Source organism: Erinaceus europaeus, chromosome 12 (assembly GCF_950295315.1).
Source record: "Erinaceus europaeus chromosome 12, mEriEur2.1, whole genome shotgun sequence".
In the NCBI taxonomy this organism is placed as follows: Eukaryota; Metazoa; Chordata; class Mammalia; order Eulipotyphla; family Erinaceidae; genus Erinaceus; species Erinaceus europaeus.
This window is the reverse complement of record NC_080173.1, coordinates 72,276,161-72,300,994: the sequence shown is the minus strand read 5'-3', so window position 1 is coordinate 72,300,994 and position 24,834 is coordinate 72,276,161. Positions and strand designations below refer to the sequence as shown.

At 47.0% G+C, this 24,834-nt stretch overlaps 1 protein-coding gene across 1 annotated transcript in view; it reads right to left on the bottom strand.

Moving 5' to 3' along the window:
- LOC103108069 (acid-sensing ion channel 2) overlaps positions 1 to 22,873 on the bottom strand; it is a 351,524-nt gene extending 328,651 nt beyond the window's left edge. Inside the window, exon 1 of the mRNA XM_007516925.3 lies at positions 22,156 to 22,873. Within this exon, the coding sequence (XP_007516987.2) occupies positions 22,156 to 22,869 (714 nt within the window). The 5' untranslated portion in view covers positions 22,870 to 22,873. The remainder of the gene's footprint in view (positions 1 to 22,155) is intronic.
- Positions 22,874 to 24,834: the final 1,961 nt, after the last annotated feature.

The window sequence follows — 24,834 nt, the reverse complement described above, 5'->3', positions numbered from 1 at the left end:
AAAGTCTGTGCATACAACTTTTATACAGCACAGCCTGCCATTTCCAAACAGGGGAAAGGCCTGCCCCAGGTTGGCAGCTTACTGCTGAAAGCTGCCTATGCACCCCTCTTGTGTCCATTTCCTCTGAGCTTCTTCTGGCTTCCTTCCCACCTCCCCCACTTTCCCTTTCACTCTCCATTGCCTAACTCTTGAATGTGGGTGTTGCTTGGGGCCTAGTACTTATCTATTTCCACACATTCTAACTGTGATCCCATCTAGTTTCATGCTGATATATCCCATCATTCTAGCAGTGATTTCACATGCCTAAACCCTGAGCCACTCTATTCCCAAGTGGCAAGCTCATGTATCCAATGGACAGCTAGGGTCCAAAACTGTCATCCTGCGGCTCCCTCCCCCCACTCCATCCCCTTAAATTCACTCATCCTTCAACTTTTCCCTTCTTGGTACAATAAAACACTAACATCAATTCATAGGGGCTCAGTGCCTGTAGGGCAGGCAGATCTACGACTCCTGGAGGCCTTTTCTTTTCTTTTTCTTTTTGTAGATAGAACAGACTAGAGAGAAACTGAGGTAGAGAGGGAAAAAAGAGAGACATCTGCAACACTACTTCACTGTTTGCAAAGCTTTCTCCCCTAAAACTGGAGAATGAGGGCTTAAACCCAGGTCCATATACATGGTAGTGTGTGTGTTCAACCAGGTGCACCACCACCTGGCCCCTTGGGAGTTATTTTTGAGTCCATTTATCGCCACCCACACTCAATCTAACATCAAGTTTCATTATCTCTACTTTCGATAATGAAGTGTTCTAGTCCTAGTCCAGGCCACTGGCATCACTCCTTCTAAATGCTGCATCTGTATCTTCCTTTGTCCTCTCTCCATTCATATCCACTTCTATTCAATCTTTTTTGTCAGACTAATCCTCAGAATGTTCTTTAATTAATAGTGCTCCTATCACTAAACCTACTTTCCTTCCTTCCTTCCTTCTTTCCTTCCTTCCTCTTTTTCTTTCCTTCGTCCTTCTTCCCTTCTTTCTAATTGCCACCAGGATTATTGCTGGGTCTCGGTGCCTACACTACAAATCCACCACTCCCAGTGGCCATTTCCCCCCCTCTTTTTTCCTTTCTATTTTATTTGATAGTGCAGAGATAAATTAAAAGGGGAGGGATAGATAGATTCTTGTAGATGGATACTAGGGGGCTTGAACCAGGGTCCTTTTTCACTGTATCATATGCGTTCAACTGGGTGTGCCACTTTCTGAACCCCTTTCTTTACCTTTTTAAATGAAAATTTATTATTATTATTAATTTTTGATAGAGAGAGAAATTGAAAGGGAAAGGAGTGGATAGAAAAGGAGAGAAAAAGAGAGACACTTGCAGCACTGCTTCATTCCTTATGATCCACCACCCCACCCTATGGGGGTCAGGGGCTTGAACTGGTGTCCTTGCACATGGTGATATAGGTAGGTGCTCTACCAGGTGCATCATCTCTCAGGCCCCGATTTTTATTTTTTAGACAGAGGCAGAGAAAAAGAAAGTGTGTGTGTGTGTGTGTGTGTGTGTGTGTGTGTGTGTGTGTGTGTGTGTGAGAGAGAGAGAGACCACAGCACTGAAGCTTCCTTCAGTGAAGTGAGGGCTGGACTCAAACCTGGGTCAAGTACATGGCAAGGCAACACAGTATTCAAGTGAGTTTTTTACTTTTTTTTTTTTTAAACTGGTCCATCTATCCCTAAACCTTTCAATGGCCTTCCACAGCCCTGGGAATAATCTCCAAAGTCTAACAGGTTCATCACTTATGTCTTTGCTCAAATGTCACCTCCCCAACTAAGCTAGAACTGAAAATATCTTGCTAACATTCCTCTCCATTCCTCTGCATCTTACCATCCTATTTTTATTATATTCAGAGACTTTATTTATCATTATCTGTTTACATGTTTACCACCCCTCCCCGCCATTTCACTCTATCATATTCTAAACTATAAGGCCCATAAGAACAGAGAACCCACCTGTTTAGTTTGTTTGCTTTAATTCTGTGCTATCTGGGTCTGATGCATCATCAGTACTCAATTAATACTTGACAGGTGAATGAGTTAAAGAAATGGACTCGCTCTAAAATCTGAAGCTGATTATTGATGAGGGATACTTACTGTACAACTAGTCGATATCCATAGAGAAGGAAAATCATTTTATCAAATAAGACGGACTCTGTCATCATCACTGCTACCAACATCCTCTCTGTTACCACCACGGTTGTTGTCACAGCCTTTACTATCACCATCACCACCCTCTGTCATTCCCACCACCATGATCATCATCCCCATCACCACCAGCAGCACCTCCACCACTATCATCACCATCAGCAGTAAACACAGTCATCCTCCACATGCTTATAGTACCTTTTATGGAACAAAACATTTTTGTAGGTCGTCTCTTGAAGTTCTTAGAACATTGCCTCATGGGAGGTTAGTTCCCAATATCTGTTCACATTTGACATCAGAGGAAACTGGCACCTAAGAGGGAAGCCATTTGCCTGAGATCACTCAGCTCCAGAAGAAATGAGAAATGACTCAAATCCCTTGGACTGCAAGCTCAGTTCTGGCTGCTTCCTCTGAAACAGCTTCCATTGCTACTTGGAGGCAGGTAGGGCAAGACTGGAAGAGGTGCCTGGCATTCTTACTTTAATAATGGCCTATTAAGATATTTCTCAAGAGGATCTGGGTTCAAGTCCCTTGTCCCCACCTGCAGGAGAAAGGGGGAGGGAGTGGAGAGCTTCATGAGCTGTGGAGCAGTGCTACAGATGTCTCTCTCTTTCTCTCCCCTCTGCCTTTTCCCCCTCTGTCTTCCTCCATCCCTATTTTCTGTTCTACAAGAAAGGAAAGGGAAGGGGGGCGGTGACTATGAGGACAGGTATATTCATCATGCAGGCACCCAGCCCTAGAGATAGCCCTGGTGGCGAAAAAGAAAGAAAGCATTAATAGTGTTCAAGTTTATACATTTTTACTTTAGTGAGAGGCTAACTTTCAAATTGCAATCCATGGTCACACTTTTTGACTGGTAAAGGCAGGGGGGAAGCTTAAGGTGAGTTTAGGAGAATTTTTTTCTGGTTGGTTAAAGAAAAAAATTAAGAAATTAAAAGAGTGGATAAAAATAAATTACTGGTAACTGTTTTTACTGCATGAGCTTACAAGCTGGAGTGGAGAATTAAAGAGTTATATAGCTGGGGTTTCTAACCATGACTTATCGCAGACAAATCCTCCATATTTATAGCTTTTCGCTTTTTTTCTTCATCTTAAGATAGTAAGCCATCCCCTGATATAAGGTTGCAGCTCTCTGCCTGGGAACCCTGGGGGCTGTGAGCTCAGCAGACCTGTCATGATTGAGAACACAGTCAGGGAGGGCTGTTTACCATCCTTCCGCCTGGGGGATCACTCCCCTGTTCACTCAACAACTGCTGTGGGTGGAGGGAAGCCTCCTTTGTGCTAGGGCCTAGAGGGGAAGAGCAAGGCCCTGAAACTCAGTGCAGCAGACACAGCTAAGACTCTATGCTGGAAGCAACTCCCTCGGCACAGTTCTCACGACTGAAAACGCCACACACACACACACACACACACACACACACACTTTATTATTTTTTAAGAATTACTTTATTTATTTCACTGGTGAAAGGTAGATTGAGAAAGAGAGGGGAGGGAGAGGGGGAGAATGGAGAAGGGGAGAGAGACAGAGACAGAGAGACAGAGAGACAGAAAGGAACCAGAACAACTGTAGGGCATATTCAGTGCTAAGGATTGATCTCCGGACCTCATGCTTGCTTTTAACACTTTATCTGCTGTGCCACCACTCTGGTGACAAAAAAGTTGATTGTTATTGTCATCATTATTATTACTATTACTCCTAATGCTACCGTTGTTATTTTACCACAGCACTACTCAACTCTGGTCTATATGGGTCCTAGAGACCAATCTGGGACCTTGGAACCTCAGACATGAAAGTCTTTTGCATACCATTACGTTATCTCCCAGACCCTCCACTGCCACTCTTAACCCCATTTTACATGCAGATGGGGGCAGATTACACCGCTTATCCAACAGCACACACAGTGAGCAGCCTCTCAAAGTCCCAGTTTTTAAAGACAAGGAAAAGAAATGATAAAAGGAGAACAAAAGAAATTGCTGAAGGAGGGAGGTGGGGGGGGGGGAGTATTACCTGAGCATCTACTTTGCACCAAACTCCACAGGAGTTTTTTTTTTTTTAATCTTTTTGTCCCCTCCCCACAGCCACTCTGTGGAAAGGATGAGTTTCATGTCCATTTTACTGATAAGGAAACTAGGGTACAGGAAAAAATATATATAAAGTAGCAAAAGTTAGTTGGGAGGCAGCATTGCTGGGATGCAAATGGGGCCAGTTCTTTCTGGTCAGCAGGGCATATAGCCTTGGGCATGTCACTTAGGTCGCGTGTCTATCATCTTCCAGCTACAGAAGGGGGAAGCACTTTCCACACCAAATGGCATTTGCAAACAAACCCTGGCCCAATAACCAGAGTTGAGCTGCTTTCTCATCCTTCAGTGATCCAGAGATCCCAGAAAGATTTATCCCTGGCCACAGAGCTAACAACAACAGCAACAACAACAACAGAAGGACAAGATGCTGAACCTCTTGAATATTCACTGATGAGAGGAAACCTTGCCAGGGAGACAGGGAAAGAGAAGCCATGGATCTCCAGGTCACTGTCTGGTTGCCCTTTTTCAATGACACAGCCTCCTAGAGTTATCCTCTTTTCAGGATGATTACACAGGTCAGTTGGTCCATGAACTCTCAACTCCTGCCAAAAATATAGCTATGTCTGGGCTCCACCTCAAGTCTGTGCAATCTGGATTCCTGGAGGGTAAGCTGTAGGCTCTAGTAATATTTTTAAAAAATATTTTTTTAATTTATTTATTATTGGATGGAGACATAGAGAAATTGAGAGGAGAAGGGGAGACAGAGAGGAAAAGAGACACCTGCAGTCCTGCTTTACCACTTGTGAAGCTTTCCTGAAGATGGAGACCAGGGGCTTGAACCTGGGTCCTTGTGCACTGTAATGTGTGCACTTAACCAGGTGCATCACCGCCTGGCCCTGTAATTTTTTTTTAAGCCCATCCTAATGTGCAACCAGAAAAATTCTGATTTATTATCTTGTCTTTCTAGATGGGGACCAGAAGGCCAGACAGGGACAACTAAAACCCCAAGGTGTTCAGTAATAGAGTGAAGATTGTAGGCTTCTGGTCCCCAGCTTAGGATCCCTCCTCTATTCCTTTCACTCTGGTGACAGGAAACAGACCATCCTGGTGTCCGTGCAATGGACTCCCCCACTCAACTTATTCTCCTAATTCCCCTTCCACTCACCCCATTCGCCCTCAACATCTCAGGTCTCTAAAAAGAACCTTGAGCACTTGGGAGGACTAAGCTGAATCATATCCTCCCAGTCTACACCTGGGCTGGTCTAAACACTGCAAACCAAGTGGAGAACTGAGGCAATTATCTAATGTATTAGCAAGCTTGTCCCTGCGGCACTCCTGCAAGCCAAAGTCATAAATACAAAATGGTAATTTCTCTCCAGAAGCCTGGCTCTGGCCTCCCACTCAATTCCCCTCCCACCAAGAAGTCATATACCACTGGCTGGTTGTCCTCTTCAGGCACAGGGAGGCAGGAACTTGGAGTTATTTAAATATCTGAAGCCAAACTTGCTTTTAAAAATCTGAATCATCACACAATAACTTCAGTTCTCCTCAGAGACATACTTGTCTAGCCAGAGAAGATTCTCCTATTCCTTGGTGAAAAGTCATAAAAATGCCCTACAGGTCTTAATGAATGCCTCCCGGTGGCTACTGTTTTCTTTTTGTGTGACTTAAGCTAGGAAGGCAATGAAAAAGACCTAAGCTGCTGTGAGACCTGACATCTTACTTACCTTGTGACCTTGAGCAAGCCACTCTTACTTGTCTGGAATTTGCACCTCTTATGCTACCTTTCTGTAGTGCATTTGTATAAGTCCAAATGGAGAATAAGATGTAAAACCCACTCACATAGATTCCAGTAATATCCACCCAAGGTCATGCAATTAATCAGCAGGTAGGAAATTCAGGATTTGAACCCAGAGTTCTTACACTTAACTGCTATGTGGTAGATTATCTGCAGGCATTAGAGGTTATATGCAGCCCAAGGGGAGGAAGGACCTACTTCTTCCTAGCATGGTAGCATGAAGCAAGATGACAATGCTAAATTTGGAAGGATGAGGAAGAACTTTTCCAGGAAGATAAGGGCATTGTGGGCTGTTTTTTAGGTGGAGAGAACAGTCTATGTAAAGACTTGGGAGAGCATGGTGGCTTCAGGAAATCTCAGGCAACCCAAGGTAGCAAATGCTTGATGTGGGTGGGCAAGAGTTTGCAGCTTACCTGGCTGACTGGCCTTCATTTGTAGGCAATGAGGAACCACGTGAAAACTTTAAACAGGGCAGATTCTGGGAAAGGAGATAACACATGGCTGGTCCAATTTTTTCAGCACTAAACTGAAGAGGGCATTAAGGGTTGTAACTTATTTCTTGGCTACTGGATTATACATGGATGAGAACACTGAACTGATGCTTAGAGTGGAATCACTTTTATATCCTTGGAGTCTAGCACTATGCTTGACCTTCAGAAGGAACTCAATAAATCTTCACCTGATTAAATGAACTTAGCATTGGTAAATGAATTTAAAAAAAAAGGCAAAGGAATGGATGACTAAAGCAATAAATGTAGGTATGAGTGAGTACATTGACTGGATAGTACAAGGCAGGGTCTGGAAGCAGCCTTAGCAATTCTAACTAAAGACCTCGAGGCAAATTGCTCAACAATTTGTTTGGCTTTGTATGTTAACTCTCTTTTCAGTCACCAGGTTCCAGATGTCATCAGGATGCCTGCCAGGCTTCCCTGGACTGAAGACCCCACCAATGTGTCCTGGAGCTCTGCTTCCCCAGAGACCCACCCTACTAGGGAAAGAGAGAGGCAGACTGGGAGTATGGACCGACCAGTCAACATCCATGTTCAGCGGGGAAGCAATTACAGAAGCCAGACCTTCCACCTTCTGCAACCCACAAAGACCCTGGGTGCATGCTCCCAGAGGGATGGAGAATGGGAAAGCTATCAGGGGAGGGGATTGGATATGGAGATTGGATGGTGGGAATTGTGTGGATTTGTACCCCTCCTACCCTATGGTTTTGTTAATTTATCCTTTCTTAAATTAAAAAAAATATATATATATAAAAGGAAGCACAAGCCTCTAGTTGCATTACCTAGAAGTGCCCTGTTATTGGCATACCTCCCTGAAATTGAAGGCTTTTCCCCTCAGGGACAAAATAGTGCACAAAGACAAAGTCTGATTACCTGATAGAACTAGAGACTGCCCTGTTTCGCTGCACCTCTCAAAAATTTATCCACTGATGTACAAAGTCAAGAGAGGGAGCAATACCTTGGTGTTGGCTCATGCTTACAGAGAACTCATTTTGGAAGTATATGACTCGGTTGTCATTTCTCTGTTTACTTGGTTTCTCTAACTTACTAGTCATTTCAGTATCATATAAATACAAAAGGAAGAGTTGTCATGAGTAGAGGCTCTCCAATTGCTGTGCTGTCTGCATTTCTAAGTAGCAGCTTGCCTATAGGTCTAACCTGGCAGAAGCAGCTTTCTTTGCTTCTCAAGGCAGAATTCAGGATCCACCTTAAACTTTGGTTACCAGGGATAACTGTCACATAAAATGAAGAATTGGGATTCATGTCCATGCAGATGGATCCATCTTATGCCCCCAACCATAGAACCAGAACCTACTCCTTAGTATTATCTATAGGCTTTCGTGTAGGTGAAATGTACTGAAGTTTGAGAAGTCTGCCTGCAGGTCACCTGGGAAGCTTGCAGCCAGGGCTGGGACTCCCTGATTAGGTTCTTGAAACTCTTCCAGGGGTCATCAGGGAAGACTTTCCCCTAAGAGGTGCTGATGATCATGAAACCTGCAGAAAGGCAAAGAGTTTATCTTCCAGCAGTGATTCATCAGTGTGGGGTGGGTGGAGTACTGGCAGAAGGATCAGAACCAGCCTGGCTCTAGCTTTAACTTGGTGACATCAGGCAAGTCAGTGCTCCTCTCTGTGCCTTAGTGCCCCACCTGTGAAATGGGAACAACCCTATTTGATTTCCTGCGGGAAGGTGATCATGAAGGTGAACAGAAACGTGAGCTTTGCATGCTCTCTGAAAAACATAAAGCCAACTGGCTACCCTGACTCAACATTTTTTAGAAGCTGAATGTGGAGAATCCACAGGAATGTCAAAGGTCTAAGACCTAGTCATGAAGAAGAATCCTTACTGGAATGTGGTTCTAATTAACCAGACAGTAGCTCTCTAGGGAAAGAGCCCAGTCACCTTGGATTCATCAAGCTGCCCTTATACATGGATTTGCAATTGGATTCTTGGATCTGCAGGTGTTTTTTTCCCCATTCACTTGGAGCTATTTTTTTTAATTTGTATTTATTTTTCCCTTTTGTTGCCCTTGTTGTATTTTTATTGTTATTGTTGTTATTGATGTCATCGTTGTTAGATAGGACAGACAGAAATGGAGAGAGGAGGGGAAGACAGAGAGGGGGAGAGAAAGAGAGACACCTGCAGACCTGCTTCACTGCTGGAATTATTTTTTAAAAGGGAGTTCAGCTACGGGACCCGAGGCAACATTACATTAGCATTCCATAGGTCAACATTGCAAGAACTGCTAGAATCATGTTTTTCTCACACATTGTGTTGGTGAGAGAGGCAGCTATATTTTGGAAGAAGCTAGATGCATTCAGTACAAAAGAAAAGGAACACTGGAGCTACATGAGCTGTATTTCCAGTGTTGGAAGGAAGGGGACAGATCCTTCCCCAGCTCCAAGATCCTTTAGCTTACAGTTCTCTCTGCTGGGGCTGCTTTTTCCTAACGTTTGCCTTCTGGGATTCAGAGAAGATGCCATGCCTTCAAAGAAACAGTCTTCCCCTGCTCTTGTCTTTAAGTTTCCTCTTGACCTTTCCCTAAGCCCGTGTGTGTGTGTGTGTGTGTGTGTGTGTGTGTGTGTGTGTGTGTGTGTATACCTTCATTGCATTTATTGATATCAGAAACAGTCTTCTTGTTTAATTTTATACTATCTGTATTTTGCTCCCAGTAGAGAACATTTTCTTGAAAGCTTCAGTCGCTGAAGGTTGTGTGTTAAAAACAGATTTCTGAGTTTCTCTTGCATAAATCCTAATTCAATAGTTCTGAGTTGGGGCTAGGGAGTTTTCAACAAGCTATCCCATTGATTCTGATCTCCATGAAGATCACTCTCAGAGCAACATATTCATTTTTCCTCTGTGTCCCATTTCTAGCATAATGATCAATACACATGGAATCTTGATAATTTTTTCATTGAGCAAATTATTGAAAAGCCAGAATAAGTCCACATATATTTTGGAGATTCCAATCCTATTTTGACAAGTCAGTACACAGATGGACATTTTATACTTACAATGAAGGGAGTTGGGCACAGGGGCAATCCAACGATGGAGCCAGCTCAGGGTGCTGATAACCTGATGAGGGTAAGCTTAACATCTGTAGAGTATTTCAATAAAGGCCAACAAAAGACAAGTCAGTCTTGGGTGATTCAAAGAATGTAAGCTTCACTTTCCAGATGGATTTACATGAAGGACTGACTGGAGACAATTCCAGAAGAGTTGGGTCTGCTTTTCAAACAGTGCTTTAGCTTTGTTCCATGTGTTTGTTAAAAGCTATACATATATATAGTTAAAAAGAATACAAGCATAGAAGTGGGGGAGTCTAAGAAACAAGGTTCCTTCCTACCTGCCTTGCCCTACACTCTGGTCCTCTCCTCAAGGCCACCATGTTCTCAGGCTTCTTGCACCTCCTAAGAATATTCTCTGCACACCATCAAGTAAAATAGAGAGGGCTTTCAGGGCAGAGATGGTAAGTCAGATGCATGTGGGAAGGGGTCAAACAGCCTAAACAAGGGCACAGAAGTAAGAAAATCACTTGAAAACAAGAGCAGCTCATAAGTAATTTGATTTTGAGACACAGGCTCATGAATTCATGAGCCAAAAGAGTGGAAAGAGAAAGGTCAGATGAAATATCAGGTACTTTCCTATTTCATTAGCTGGTTAAAGCTGCTGGCACACTGGAACAGGGAAAAGAGAGTGGGGAGTGAAATAGCTGGGGGTGAATTGACTTGAATATCCAACAGTGACCCACTGTAAGCGTGAGATACAGGTCCTCCTCATTGCTTTCACCACTAACCTCATGCACCTTGCTTTCCTCATCTGAAAAATGGGCATGATAGTGCTATGCCCCAGAATACTGCCATGAAGGTTGAAGAAAACAGATGTGAGAAACAGAACTCGGTGCACTGTAGGTCTTCTTCCATCTTGTTTTTCCTGTAGTGCCTCTCGGAAGCAGGCATTATACTTAGGTTGCCAGAAATGCCTTTGGTGAGACCTTAGCTGACCTTGGTTCCATCATTTATCTGTTGTAGCACATTTGATAAGTTTCCATCTGCTGTCTGAGCCCCTGCTACTCTGACACCACTTTGGTGGAGCGTGAATGAGAGAGGACATTTTATACCTCAGAGAACCACTTCCCCACACACATACATGCAGGGCTCCAGGTTAATGCTTGCCTCTTTCCATCCTTCCTTACCTTATGACCATCCTCATCCTCTCCTCCCTCACAGCAAAGGGGCACCACGCTAGCCTTTCCAAAGGCATGGTACAAACAAGATCGGAGTCTGAGATACCCACCACAGACCAGAAGTTTAAAAATGGAACTTTTGGAAGTGAAAAATGCAGCCGTGTTTCCCTGGCTGGTTAAAATATTTGAGGCTCATCGAATATTCAACAACAAAAAAGGCTCTCACTCCATGCACTGTCAAAAATGTAATGTAATTATAGTGATGTTAAATATCCCCAGCTGTTCTGAGATATTTGAATCTTAAATCAAGCCTGCCTATACACATATTGGGGGTGTAGCTGGAGAACGGCGCCAAGTATCACAAAAATGCAGAGCTGGGGGAGTTCAGGGAAGTACAGTCACCCAATGACTGCATTACCCAGAAGGAGCCCCCAACCCCAGCCATTGACCACATTATGATCACAGAGAGCCATGTTTTTCACCAAGACTGTGTATGTCATCAGCCTCTATCCAAATAGTCTTTCAAATCCATGTGCAGGGAGCATAAAGAGATAGTGTAAAATAAACGGTAATAAAGTGAATAAACACACGTCTCACTCCAGAGCCTTTGAGGTGCTTCTATAAATCAAATCCCTGCTACAATTTGCTCTGCGAGGCTGTGCGGGGAAACAGAATCAAAGCTCATCTGCTTTCCTGAGCAGTAGGCTTAGATTTATGGACGTGAGTTCACAGAGGATGCCCGTTCCATTCCAAAGTGGGAAAATAATTTTCCTTGGGAGGGGTTCCAAGAGAAGATTAAACCCTTCACTTTCAGAGATCAGAGGATCAACAATGTTCAGATCAGATAGGCTATCAAAATCAGAAGGGGATGACCAGCATACATATTTTGGAGAAAAGAGAAAGTTCACAGAGGAAGAGACAGATATGGCTGTGATAGAAAAGCTTATGCACAAATACCTTGAGATTCTATTCCAAGCTTCCCAGTGACATTCAGAGTGACCTTGAGCAACTCAAGCTCCCTCTCTGATTGTTTTTTGAGGAGGACGAGGAATAATCAATGGCTCTCACCTACCCAGGGAGGTGTGATATAGAAACTATCGAAGGGTGACAGGTTAGAATTTTAACAATTTAGACAAGGCCATTATAAAACACACAGTTCTTCAAGAATCTAGAGGTTTTTCTTGGAAGAAGTATGAGGTATTACCTATTAATAGTGATGAGGAAGATGAGTGTGAGAGCTCACAGTTTATCTAGCACCTGTGATGAGGGACACTTTCTGTTCATAGACTCAACTTGCATCCACCAGGGCTTGGCCATAGAGGGCTCTCAATAATCAGTCCACACACTGGCTGATACATTATCTATAAGTACCACAATAACCGTAAAGAGAAGACATGTGTTCTACTTTACAAATGAGAAAACAGCCTCAATAAAGTAAATAATTCCCCAACATTTACCACAATTAATACCTGACAGAGCTATCACAAAGAAAGGAAAAAGGGGGTAGGGGAGACCACCAGGAATGAGGTGGAGTACTCCTGCAGCGATGGAGCCCAGTGATAACTCTGGTGGGGGATGACAAAAACACAGGCTTGTCCTTCCAGGAGTGGCCCCAGGACTAGTAGCACCTCCATCGCCCAAGACCTTGTTAGAAAAACATGTCTTTGGCAGGGCCAGGCAGTGGCGCACCCTGTTAAGCACATATACTGCCATGCACAAGGACATGTGCAAGCCTTCCCAACAGCTCTCCACCTTCAGGGGGCACTTCACAAGTGGTGGAGCAGGTCTGCAGGTATTTATCTTTCTCTCTCCATTTTTCTCTCCCCTCCCCTCTCAATTTCACTCAGTACTATCAAGAATAATAGAAAGGAAAAAAATGGTGAAAATGGTCACCAGGAGCCATAGATTCATAGTGCTAGCACTGAGCCCCAGTGATAATCCTGGTGGAAATAAAAAGAAAAGAGAGGGGTAGGGAGGGGAGGGGAGGGGAAAGAATGGGAGAGGATGGAATGGAATGGAAGGGGAGGGGAGGGGAGGGAGGAGCAGGGAGTGGAAGAAAGGGAGGGAAGGAAAGAAAGGGATGGAAAAAAGGGGAATGGAAAGGAAGGGAAGGGAAGGGAAAGAAAATAAAGGGAAGAAAAGAACATCTTTGACCCATTTCAGACATCGTATCAGATTATCTGCATTGGATGGGTACTCACGGATACTCTGGACTTGCTAAAGTTTGAGAAGCATGTGCCTAGAGTGTGCTCCACCACCCACAGCTAATAGGAGCATGCTGATCTTGACCCGTCTTAGAAGCAGGTCAGGTTTGTGGGCAGGGATAAAGAAGGAAGATACCTTTTTTTGGCATCCAGCTTTAGTAATGAGTCTTTTTAAAGTTTTTTTTTCCTTTTTTATATTTATTTATTTTCCCTTTTGTTGCCCTTGTTTTTTATTATTGTTGTAGTTATTATTGTTGTTGTTATTGATGTTGTCATTGTTAGATAGGACAGACAGAAATGGAGAGAGGAGAGGAAGACAGAGAGGGGGAGAGAAAGAGAGACACGTGCAGACCTGCTTCACTGCCTGTGAAGCAACTCCCCTGCAGGTGGGGAGCCAGGAGCTCAAATTGGGATCCTTATGCTGGTCCTTGTGCTTCACACCACTCGTGCTTAACCCACTGCACTACCGCCCAACTCCCCTGAGTCTTTATTGCATAACAGTTACAAGTCTGTTGTTTCTTTCTGAAGACAAGTTTCTAGAAGAAGAGAAATCCTCTCAAGTCCACCCTGACCCAGAGAACAGAGGAAATGGGGAAAGAGAGACATGGAACCTTAGGAAAACTGAATTTAAATTCTGGCTGTTTTCTGTTGTTGTATTCTGTGACCTTGGACAAGTCACTCCCCTCTCTAAAATTAGGCAGGCAACATAGCACAATAATCACCCATTGCAACACAAATAAAGTGAGATAGCAATGTAGGCTGTGCCATTCTATTTGGCATTTTTCACTTTTTACAAATATAATTATTTTTTAATATTTTATTAATTTATTGGATAGAAACAGAAATTGAGAGGGAAGGGGGAAGTAGAGAGAAAGAGAGACACTTGCAGCACTGCATGTAGGTAGTGGGAGGTTGAGCCCATTTCCTTGCATGCTGTACACTTATGGTACACCACTGCTCACCCCTCTCTAGTCTGTCATTTAATTCAGACTCTATTGATAAAAAATGTTTCTGGCAAGAGAGGTGGCTCAGTGGTATAGGATTTGAATGAGTCCATTTCTGGCACTGCATTTACTGGAGTAATGATCCAGTTTGTTTTCTTTCTTTCTCCAATAAAAATATTTTTCAAATAAAATTCATGTTTGTCTGACCAAAATTGCACTGGGATTTCTTCGTGAGAACAACTGCATAACACAGAGCGCTGCCTTTAGCCTACGTTCAAGTTTTCTGTCTACAACTCTAGGCAAGATTTTTTAAGTTTAATTTAATTTTTTGATAGAGACAAATTGAGAGGAAAGGGGTAAGATAGGGAAAGAAAGAGACACGTACAGCATAGCTTCACCACTTGTGAAGCTTCCCCTCCGCAGGTGGGGGCGAGTGGTTTGAACTCTGGTCCTTGAGCACTGTAACACACACGCTCTACCAGGTGTGCCATCCACCAGCCCCAGCTCTGGGCAAGTCATTGAACCATTTGGTCCAACAGTTTTTTTCTTATCTATTCCAGGGAAGAAAAGATTACTCTCTTCTCTGGTCCTTTGTCAGGATGAAATAAAATAATGAAGGTAAAAGTGCACTGTGGAGAGTGTAAGCTCAAAAGTTGTGTGATATCAGAGGAAACAATTTACTAAGTAAATTAATAAATATAAACAATGGCGTCCCGGGAAATATTTGACATACTCAGGAGAACAAACTTCCCCAGTACCATTAGCTGTCTCTGTTTGTTTTACCAACAATTCATGTTCCAATTATGTGTGAGTCATCTATGTTAACACAGGCCTGATCTCTCAATTTAGCAATGTTTCCTTAGCCAAGACTTCAAGTTACCACAATGTCCTTGAAAGATTATAGTTAAATTAAAATGTTTTCACAACTCCTGAGTAGATGCCCCCTCATACATCTACTTCCAACCAGCTGTTGCAGGAGAAGGTGGTCCAAGTCACAGATCTTGTCCTCCTGGGAATGGCCCTATTTCTCAGGAAGCCTTGGAAGCCTAGGATCACTTCTGAGGCCCACTTAGCCTAGCAATGAGGGAAACTTCACTAATTTCATGAATTAGGCTTGAAAAGAACATAGGGGTTTGCCTCCATGGAAGAAACAGTTCTCTCTCTCTTTTTTTTAAACAATTATTTTTTAAAAATACTTCTTTTATTTATTAGATAGTGATAGAGAGAAAAATGGGAGGGGGAAGGAAGGTAGGAGGGAGGGAGAAGAGAGAGAGATGGAGAGAGACTGGCCTATAGTCTTCTTATCACTCAAGAAACTTGCCCCCTGCAAATGGAGACCAAGGGCTGGAACCTCGGCCTTAGTACACAGTAACATATGTGCTCAACTACCTGGCTGGTGCCAGAAGGGATGGTTTTTACCCTATTGGCAGAAAGGACACATAGATAAGAACATTGGCTTTGGAACTAGACCCGTCTTTGGTCTTTGGTTGAATCCTGATTTGGCTACACTCTGGTTGAGACTTAGAGCTTCAGCTTCCTCACCTGTACAATGGGCTCTGCAGTACCTATTGGATTCTGGCAAAACATGTGATGACTGAGTAAACAGCAGGTGCCTAATACAAGTCAATGGGCAGCTCCTTTGATAACCAGCCACCCTGAGAAAACACACTGACCTCTGGAGGCCTACTTAACCAGAGGCAAGAGGATTTATGACTGAATCTGTGACCTGGTGAGTGGAATATAGTAGACCTTCATGCACACTAGCTGACTTTCTCAGCAGCTTATCCAAGCAAATCATCTAGGACAATCAAAGTGACTGATGCACAAACTGAAGGGCTTGGCTATTCCTCTTGCCCTTCTCAATTGAGAAGACATCTGATTGATGCCTCCATGAAGGGCTACCATAGCCCCCAAGTAACCACTGTCAGAATCAGTCTGGCACTGGTCAATTTGGATATCTACCTACCTGAGCAGACTTTACATTAGATTTCCTAATTTCCCTAAAGTCAAATAACTGGTAGAGGTCTTTTCATGTTCCTTGCATAAATGTCTTTTGAAAATCACCATCCTGTCCCCAATACTTCAATAACTAGTCCACTTCCCTGTTAATCACTGCTTCAGCTCTACAAAGAAAGGAAACAGTTGGCTGAAAAACTTGGGTCATCTGTAGTAGTTAAGCCCAAATTTTCCCAGACTGCTTACTTGCATAGAGAACTTTTCAGCCTGACGTTCCATCGTTCATTTGGCTCATGCTCTCATTTCACAGAGGAAGATCCTAAAGCCAAAAATCACAGAGCTAGCTGGTCAGATCAGAAATGAAGCTTGAGTGGACTCCCTATTCCCCCCTACCCTGCCTCCCACCAATTATTCTCCTTTCTCACCCAACTGTTCATCCAGCTGCACAAAGCTTTAAAGTCATGAAAACCTGTGTTTGAACCCTGGCTTCATCACCTACTGGTCTGGCTTTAGGTGAAGACACTCTCCAAGCTTCAGCAGCCCATCTGTAAAATGTGGATGATCACACACTCTCCAGGGCTACTTCAAGAGCTGGGACGGCAGGAGACAGGCTTACCCAGGGGTTGGCACATCCCAGTTGCCCAGTGCTATTTGCTTTTGTCCTTCGCTTGATATGCTCACCGCAAGTAATACTAATGGAAGTGGCTCTTATTTATCGAGTCCTTAGTCAGTGCCAGAGACTGTTGTAAGCTCTTTACATGTATTAGCTCATTTATCCCTGTTTCTCTAAAAGCGAACGTATCTTTCTCTGCCTCCCTCAAGCCATCCATCCTCACAGTTACTGAACTGCCTGGCCCAGCACCATTCCAGCAGAATTGTGCTGATTTTAAACAATATGTTGCTGCAATGATTTCTTATTTTCTGTTGCTGGCTGGGAGCAGCCAGTCTGCTTGCTCTGACGGTGTGATGAAATCAAATGCTGTTTCCCTGGCTTGCAGTCCAGATGGCTGGCTGGTTACAAAATCTAGACCCTCAGGAGTAGAGGTAGGAAATGGGGAAGAGTGCAGGAAGGAATAGCCCCTGATGGGGGATGTCTTTGGGGTGGAGGAGCACAAAGGAGGTCTCCCTCTGGAGTCTAACAGTACTGAACCAAGTCAGAGTATTTGCTACAACATTTAAAAACTTTTGTTTGGACTCTAAGTATCTGTCATCCCATGGCTTTTTTTTTTTTTTTTTTTAATCACACCTCTATCCCACCAGCTCTCAGCACACTTGGCTCCTCCCTCCAGCTCCCTTGTCTCCCCCCTCTCTTTTTTGTGACCAGGGTTATCTCTGTGGCTTGGTGCCTGCTCCTGGCAGCCACTTTTTTTTCCTTTGAGAGGGGAGGAGAAATATAGAGAAAGAGAGAGAGATGGACACCTGCTGACCTGCTTTACCATTCCTGGAGCACCACCTTATAGATGGGGAGCAAGGGCTAGAAGCCCCAGTCCTTGTGTGTGGTGATATGTGCACTTAACCAGGTGTGCCATCACCTGGCCCCTCCTCCTTCTCTTCCTTGTAACTCTTTTTAAATAAAGATACAGAGAAGGAGAAGGGTAGGGGTAGATATCCGAGAACTAAAGTTTGATTCAATGCAGTGGGGGCCGGGCTTGAATCTGGGTTGTGGACATGGTAAAGCAGAGCATTATCTAAGCGAGTTTTCCACCAACTCCCATACCTATAATTCCTACTTAGCCTCCAAACTCCAAAGGTGTTACTTCCTCCAGGAAGTCATCAGAAATCCCCAGTCTGTCTTGAATACTCCTCTGAGCCCACACAATACCTCTGCATGTCCCTGGCATCTATTCCCAAGACTGCTGCCTCAAAAAGATTGCAAATTCATGGGGGTGGTGGGCATACACTATGTCTAATACTAGATTGCCAGCAGCTCATATAGAGCTTGACACAGTTAACACTAAACATATATTTGACTGAATGAGTGAACTGGGAAATGAACTTAGCCCGACTCATGTAAGTGGTCTCGATAGTATATGCTCGTTACATTGATACTAATTAATAATGGCTACCACTGCACAGGTTTTTTTTTATCGAAACTGCAATAACAGTTTTTGAATATTGAACATTTACTATTACTCATGTACAGGCCAGCCATTATAAACATGCTACCTTCATCCCAGTCATCTAAGACTCAGAGTGAAGCACACAGTCACAGCCCTATGCTAAGGTTGGCCTGACGCTCCTCCCTGCACAGTTACTGCTCCTGCTCCTGCATTTTGCAGTGGACACTGATTATCCTCTCTGACGCCCCCCCCCCCATTCCCAGATCCTCAGTCTCTCTCTTGAAGCCCCAGTACTCAGACAGTCTGGCCTCACAGTTCTACATTTTGCCCAGTTACTGGGGAGGATGCTTCCTTCTTCTCGCAGGAAAAAACAGAAGGGCCAGAGTGTGCAGAGCTTGAGGTCCATGCTGATGCCAGAGAAACAACATGGCCATTCAGAAGCACAAGCTGAGGCCTGGTGGCTGGGATGATTAACCCTTGTATAGCTGTCTCCAGAAGGAGCCTGGAGAATGAATCCCAGCAGATGTTCCTGAACAATGATCTTCTCTCCTCTGCTAGGTTTATTCTCATCTCATGAGACTCACTGGAATGGAAAGAGGTTGGGGACATCTGGCATTTCCCTAGGGTCTCCCCTAGAACTCTACTCCTCATCTGTGCACTAGCTTCTCAGGATTTCTCAGGGAAGCACGATTTCTGGGGAGTCCCTAGCATCCTGTTATGCTCTCTCCCTTTCTTCCTCCCAAAGGAATACATGCCTAGAAATCATATGGGCATTTCCTCATTAGAAATGTACTCCCCCGCTATTCCCTATAGAATTTAAGCCATGAGTCTCAAAGTGGTGAACCAAGACAACAAGAATTATTGGGGGTATCTGGTGAAGGCATTCATTCTAGCCATTTTTCCTGAACTTTGACTACATGTAAAGTTCTGTGTCAGGGCACTGAAGGGAGCAGGAAAATCAGACAGGTCTCTCACTCAGGCCCAGAGGAGAGCAGATACTGCCCTGTAGGTATGTTAGCATACATATGTGTGCAGAGAACACCTAACAAGGTAGACAAAGGAAAGCTTCAGCTGTTTGGTGGAGGGGTAGAGGGTGAATGGTCAGGAAGGAGTCTGAAGCAGAAGAAGGCCTAGGGCTGGGTTTTGGCAGATGCATAAGTGTCCCTGGCAGAGAAAACAGCAGAGGGGCCATTTACAGCAGTAGGAGAAGGCAGAGAGGCTGCAGGAGCAGGGCTCCAGCTGTCATAAGCTAGTACATAGAGCCTGAATCCATGGGATAAGGGAGAGGAAGACAAGAGACAAGGCAGGATCTGGGGCAGGGCCCAGGGGACAAGTACCTCACCCTAAGAACAGGTGAACCACTGAATGGTTTTAAGAAGTGGGAAGATATGCTTTGAGTGGAACTTATGAAATACTACTCTGGCTATGGTGTGGCGGGGAGGGAGTATCAGGCAGAAGATCAAAAGTCCAATTAGGAGTCTGATGCCATTTATGGGGTCCTGGCACAGTTTTAAGAGTGAGTGAGTGAGTGTGTGTGTGTGTGTGTGTGTGTGTGTGTGTGTGTGTACATATATATGTGTGTGTTTTCATGTGCATGCACATGGGTGCACACACATGTGTACACATACAGCTACACACACACACATATCATAATGGGATACTATTACTTTCTCCACTAGGTGGAGCAGAAAAGCAAAGAACAGAGAGTTGAAGTCACTTGCCCAAGGGCACACAGTAATTGGTAGACTCAAGCTATGAACCAACAGTAGAGTGGAATATTCATGCTCTTGGCCACTGTACTGTAGGGCTGCTCCACCAAAGATGACAAAGACTGAGACATAGTGTGGTTAGAGGAAAGTATTACTGATGGGCCTTTTCTGTTCTGAGGGCTCCCTTGAAATAGTTTCTGCCCTCTACAGAAAAAGAGTATGGAATTTGATTCTTAGAACTTTGAAAAAATAAAAATCTGTAGCATGAAATGTTGAGACTGGAAACTTCCAGGATAGGGCCATAGGAGGAAGCCAGTAAAGGTCACTTGAATCCCCAGAAACGTGAACTTTTGGGGGAATAGTAGGGGGGAGAGAGAGAGAGAGAGAACGCGCATGCGCGCGCGCACACACACACACACACACACACACACACACACACACACTTGCCTGCCTGCAAACTCTTCAGAACAGGAAGGCAGGGAACAAAGAAGTAAAAGAAATGCCCACATCCTATTTTCCTCCACTCCTCAAACACTGAGACACACTCATGGCTGTCCCTACTGGGGAGGTCAATGCCAGGTGGCTCCTGAAGGGGTTGTGTGTCTATACTCATTGAATGTAGCCATGGCTATGACCATGTGGACCTAGTGGGTGACTCCACTTTCCACCCTAACCACATTTTTAGGAAAGATAGAATTTGGTGGGGGTGAGGTCCTTTGCAAAGGTCCTCTAATGGAAGATAGGTCCAGAATCAAAGAAGATTAAGGTGTCTTCTATGGTAGTACAGGTGGTGCTTATATAGATAAGGTTGGACTCTGAACTTTCTGAGTTTTGGATAACTTCTTAAAGCCTCATTTTCTCACCTTTAAAACTGGACTAACACTAACTCCTTGCACAGTAAGGCTGTGGTAGATATGAAAAGTGAATGGCAGCTATTAGAATGCAGTTCTTCACACATTGCACAAAAGTAATTTGGGTGCATTGTGCTGTATAAATCAGAGCTGGAGATAGGGGCTGCTGATACCTGATGTGCTGATTATGACACAGAACGTCAGTCTAACTCTCGGGGGTGCTAATGAGTGGTCAGTAAATGTTTTACAAGCAAAGAGTGTTAGAATTCCGTCACCTCTCAGAATTCCGTCACCTCTGTGGAACTCAGGATTGGGTTTGAAGTCTGGGAGAAATCACTTAGAATCCTATGTGAATGACACCAGCTTGCTAATGCAAGAGAGTCACCAAGTAAGTATCCTGCAAGCCCAGAAAACAAGACCTGGTTTAGGCATGGAAAATTCAGGGCTATTCTGTATACAGATTTAAAGTAGAGAAGGAGAGCAAAACTGAACCAGCTCAACCAGCCAATCCGAGACCTGGCCTGACAGGCCTCTGTGCCAACACCTGTTGGAACCACAGCATCTCTTCACCACCCTAGAGGATTTGTCAGAGCCCTGTCTATGAGGAATGGTACACCAAAGCTGGTAAAATTACAATTAGCGTATTACAAATAAACACAAACAATAAGCATTTCTGCCCTGAGTGTGTGGGTGGGGGAACCCCAAACAAACCACCTGAGTGGCATTTTACACAGGAATGGTTGGACAGGCTGGAGCTCTACTGGGGCTTGGCAACACTGCTCCTCCTAGGCAGACTGCACAAGGCAGATACCTTCTGTCAGACAGCTGCATATTGCAGACTCACAGCGTGCGGAAACCAGCACAGCAAATGGTTTACAAATCCCGGGCGCAGCTTCTCCTGGCTCTGGCTGTTTGCGTCAATATCTCTGCCACACTGCTTTCTCCACTGCAAGTGTTGGCTTTGTAAGACAAGAAGGCCCAGCCTTCCATATCCTGGGGTTATGTACCCTGCCCATACACACTAGGGCTCAGTTCTCCCTGGAAGCTTACAGAACAGAATACTTTTTAAAAAGTGGCAGAGGGGCTTGCCGCCTCGCCCCTGCCCGCCCCCCCCCAACCATACACACATACACATACTGTCAGTAAACTGGCTGCAACGTCAGTGTTGGTTATTACTCTGTGAATTTTCTTCACTTTCTTACCCCCACCCCCAGACACAGACACACCAGATAGGAAATGTTTTGGCACTCTTAAGCCTTACACTGCTTAGGGCCTGGTGAGATTCTCCTGACCGCCCATTTCTGAAAAGCCTCCTATTGGTTTTCTCAAAGACAACAAACCCACACTTAAGATATACTTCTCTCTTCCGGGATTTTCACATCTCTTTACCCCAGTCACAGGTTAAGCTGCCCGGAGTCCTGGGGACCTGGGCAGGGCGAAGCTGGGAAGGAATGGGGCTGGGGGTGGGGGCTGTCTGAAGCTGGAAGGAGAGACCAGGACAAGGGAGCCAGGTGATCCCTCCTACAACGCTGCCCAACTTCCCACAGTCTGGCAGGAGAGATTCAGGGGGAACCCGAGCAGGAGTTTCGCCTTGACACAACCATAAGCTGATACAACCATTGGGGGCCTGGGGGTCTGGGGGCCAGGTGGCCTGGTCCTGGAGAGGGTAAGGGAGGCGGGGTAGCTGAGGGAGAAGGTTCGCGCGGGAGCGGAGGGCAACTCACAGAGGAGAAGTTGTGTGGGCCGCAGAGCTCGCCGCGGTACTTGCAGGAGAGGAGCATGTCCTCGAGTTGGTGGCCCAGGCGGTCCATGAAGGCGGCGCTGATGCCCTCGAAGTGGCGCGGCGGCAGAAAGAGGCGGAAGTCCGCCAGCTTGCGGAACCACTGGCGGCGCGGCTCGTCCCCCCGCAGCAGTTCGCTGACCAGCGGGCGCGCGGTGCGGTTGGGCAGCAGCAGCCCGAGCCAGTGGCCGGCGTAGTAGAGGTCCCCCTTGGAGAGGCGCGGGAAGCGCAGCGGATTGTTGTTGCACACAGTGACGGCAGGGAAGGGCAGCTGGCGGCTCCACTCGCGGTGCACCCGGGTGTGCGATGGGAAGCTGAGCCAGTAGAGCAGGCGGTTCGAGGACCAGGACAGCAACAAGCCCAGGGACGTGCAGAAGGCCAGCACCCACAGCGCCCGCCGCTGGAAGGAGCCCCCCGCCGCCGTGCGCCCGGCGCACATGTGCCGCAGCCCGTGCAGTTTAACGCGGCTCAAAGACGGCCGCCCCCTGCGGGCGGCCCCTGGCCCCTGCAACGCCCGCCTGCGCTCGCCGCCCCGGTCGCCCCCGGGATGCCCGGCAGCCGCCACCGCCACGGGCGCCGGCTCCTCGCGGGCCATGCGGAAGCGTCCCGGGCCGGTGAGCGCGGCCGCGGGCAGCCGGGCTCCGCCGCTCCGGCTCATTCATTCAGCCCGCGGCTGGCGGCAGCGGCGGCGGCCCCGGCCAGGCGGAGCCGCCATGGGAGTCCGCAGCAGCAGTGGAAACAGCAGCAGCCGCCGCGCGCAGCCCGCGCCAGGGAAGCGTGCGCCCGAAAGGAGCTCCGGCGGCGCGGCATGCCCGCCCGGCGTCCCCGCCGCTGCCTCCGCGAGCGCTCGCCCGCCCGCCCGCTCGACCCCGCACCTGCCGGGTTCGCCCGGACCGTAACCTTCCTCTGGGACGCCCCACTCAGGCCACTAGCTTTGGGCGCCGCCTCTCCGGTTCCTGGGCACCGCGCCCGCCTCCGCTGGTCTTGGACCTCGCGGGACCCGAAACTGAACCCCCCTTCTTCGTCTAACCCCAGCTTTTGCGCTGAGCCTGGGAGACAAGCCACTTGGCTACCATGTCTGATTTGGAGACCTCGGCGGCTTCCACCGGCCCGCTCGGCAGCCCCGCGGTGCTGGGACGCGGGAGAGGCGGAGGCGCGGGGAAACCAGCGCCCCCAGAGGCGCGCCGGGATCCCGGCTGGGCGGCTGGGGTGGGTGTGTACTGGGGTGAGCAGTCCGCGGCTTGCTGGACGCTGCTCCGCTTCCTCTCTCCTCCGGGACCCTGCTCTCAGCTCCTTGGACTGTGCTCGGTCGAGTAGTGCGGGGCTTCCTCCGGGTCCCGCACCCCAGCCCGGCGTGGCGACGCGCCGCTCTCGCCGAGGGCCGGGGGCTTCTCTGCGCGTCCTGCCCGCGCCCGCTCTGCCACTGCCGGACTCCGGAATTCAGGGCTGCCCTCCCGGGGGAGGAAGCGCGCGGCTGTCCCAAGTCTCCAGGAAAGGCTGGTCTTGCAGTCCCTGTCTCTGCTGCTCCTTGCCCCCGCGGTGCCAGGAGCCGGGGACTGCGGATCCACAGATACACCTCCTGGACTCCCAGCTTCTCGCGCCCTCAGTCTCCGGAGACTCCCAGCGGGCGGCGGCGGCGGCGGCGCCCGAGTGTGCGCTCCTCTCGCGGCTGCCCGGCCCTGCGCGGGCCCCGGGCGAACTTGGGCAGCGGCCGCGCGACGTTGGCGCGGCTGGGCTCGCGGCACCTGCTCCTCCGCTAGCCGCCCGGGGGCTCCGCGGGGGCGGGGTGGTGGCGAGCGCTGTGCGCTCCTGGAGACGCTGTGCTGACGCGCCCGGCTCCTCCTCGTTGCATTTTAATTCCTGGCCACTGTGGCCGCTGCACACCGAGAGGGAAGCCTCTAGCTGGAACCGCCGGGTTGGGGAGGGGGGGTGATCCACCGTCAGGATGTGCTTGGGTGTGCAGGCTTGTGGGAGAGATGTGTTAGTAGTAGAAACGTGCTATTGGTAGCGATGTTGTGACAGCACTTTTGAGCTTATGACCTGGGCTTCAGAGAAGAGGGAGTCTCCTTATAGTGTGTTTCCTGAACGGAGTGTGTGAGTGAGGCGTAAGCAGGAGTTGTGCTTATTTGCGAAAGAAGGGCACTTCTATGTAGCTCGGAAATGGGAGCTTGTTTACAGATGTGTACTGTGGCCAAGTGAAGACTGTGTTTGGCACTGTAGCTATGATGGTTCTATCTGTGTGTGCTTAGTGCTATTTATTGGATGTGAATGGGTTGGTAGGTGGATAGCAGTGTTCATAGATGAGTGTGTGATCAGTGCTGTATATATGTTGTGTAGATCACTATTGTGTTGAGATCCTGGAAACAGTGATTAGGTCTCTGTCTTAGATGGGAAGGACTCAGCAGGACATTCCTGCTCCTCCCCCAACCTCCTGGCTGACCTCTGTGGCTAAGGTATTTCCTATGTGCCTCCAGCCAGTTCCCTGGTAAGGTGCTGCTCAGCCTTGGTCCAGCAAGCCAAGCACAGCTCTCCTAGGCGCTTGTGGAGGAGTGTGACTTCCATGACAGGTGACTGCATCACTGCCATTCTACCAGCCGGGGTCTTCAAGCTCATTGATTGGTGG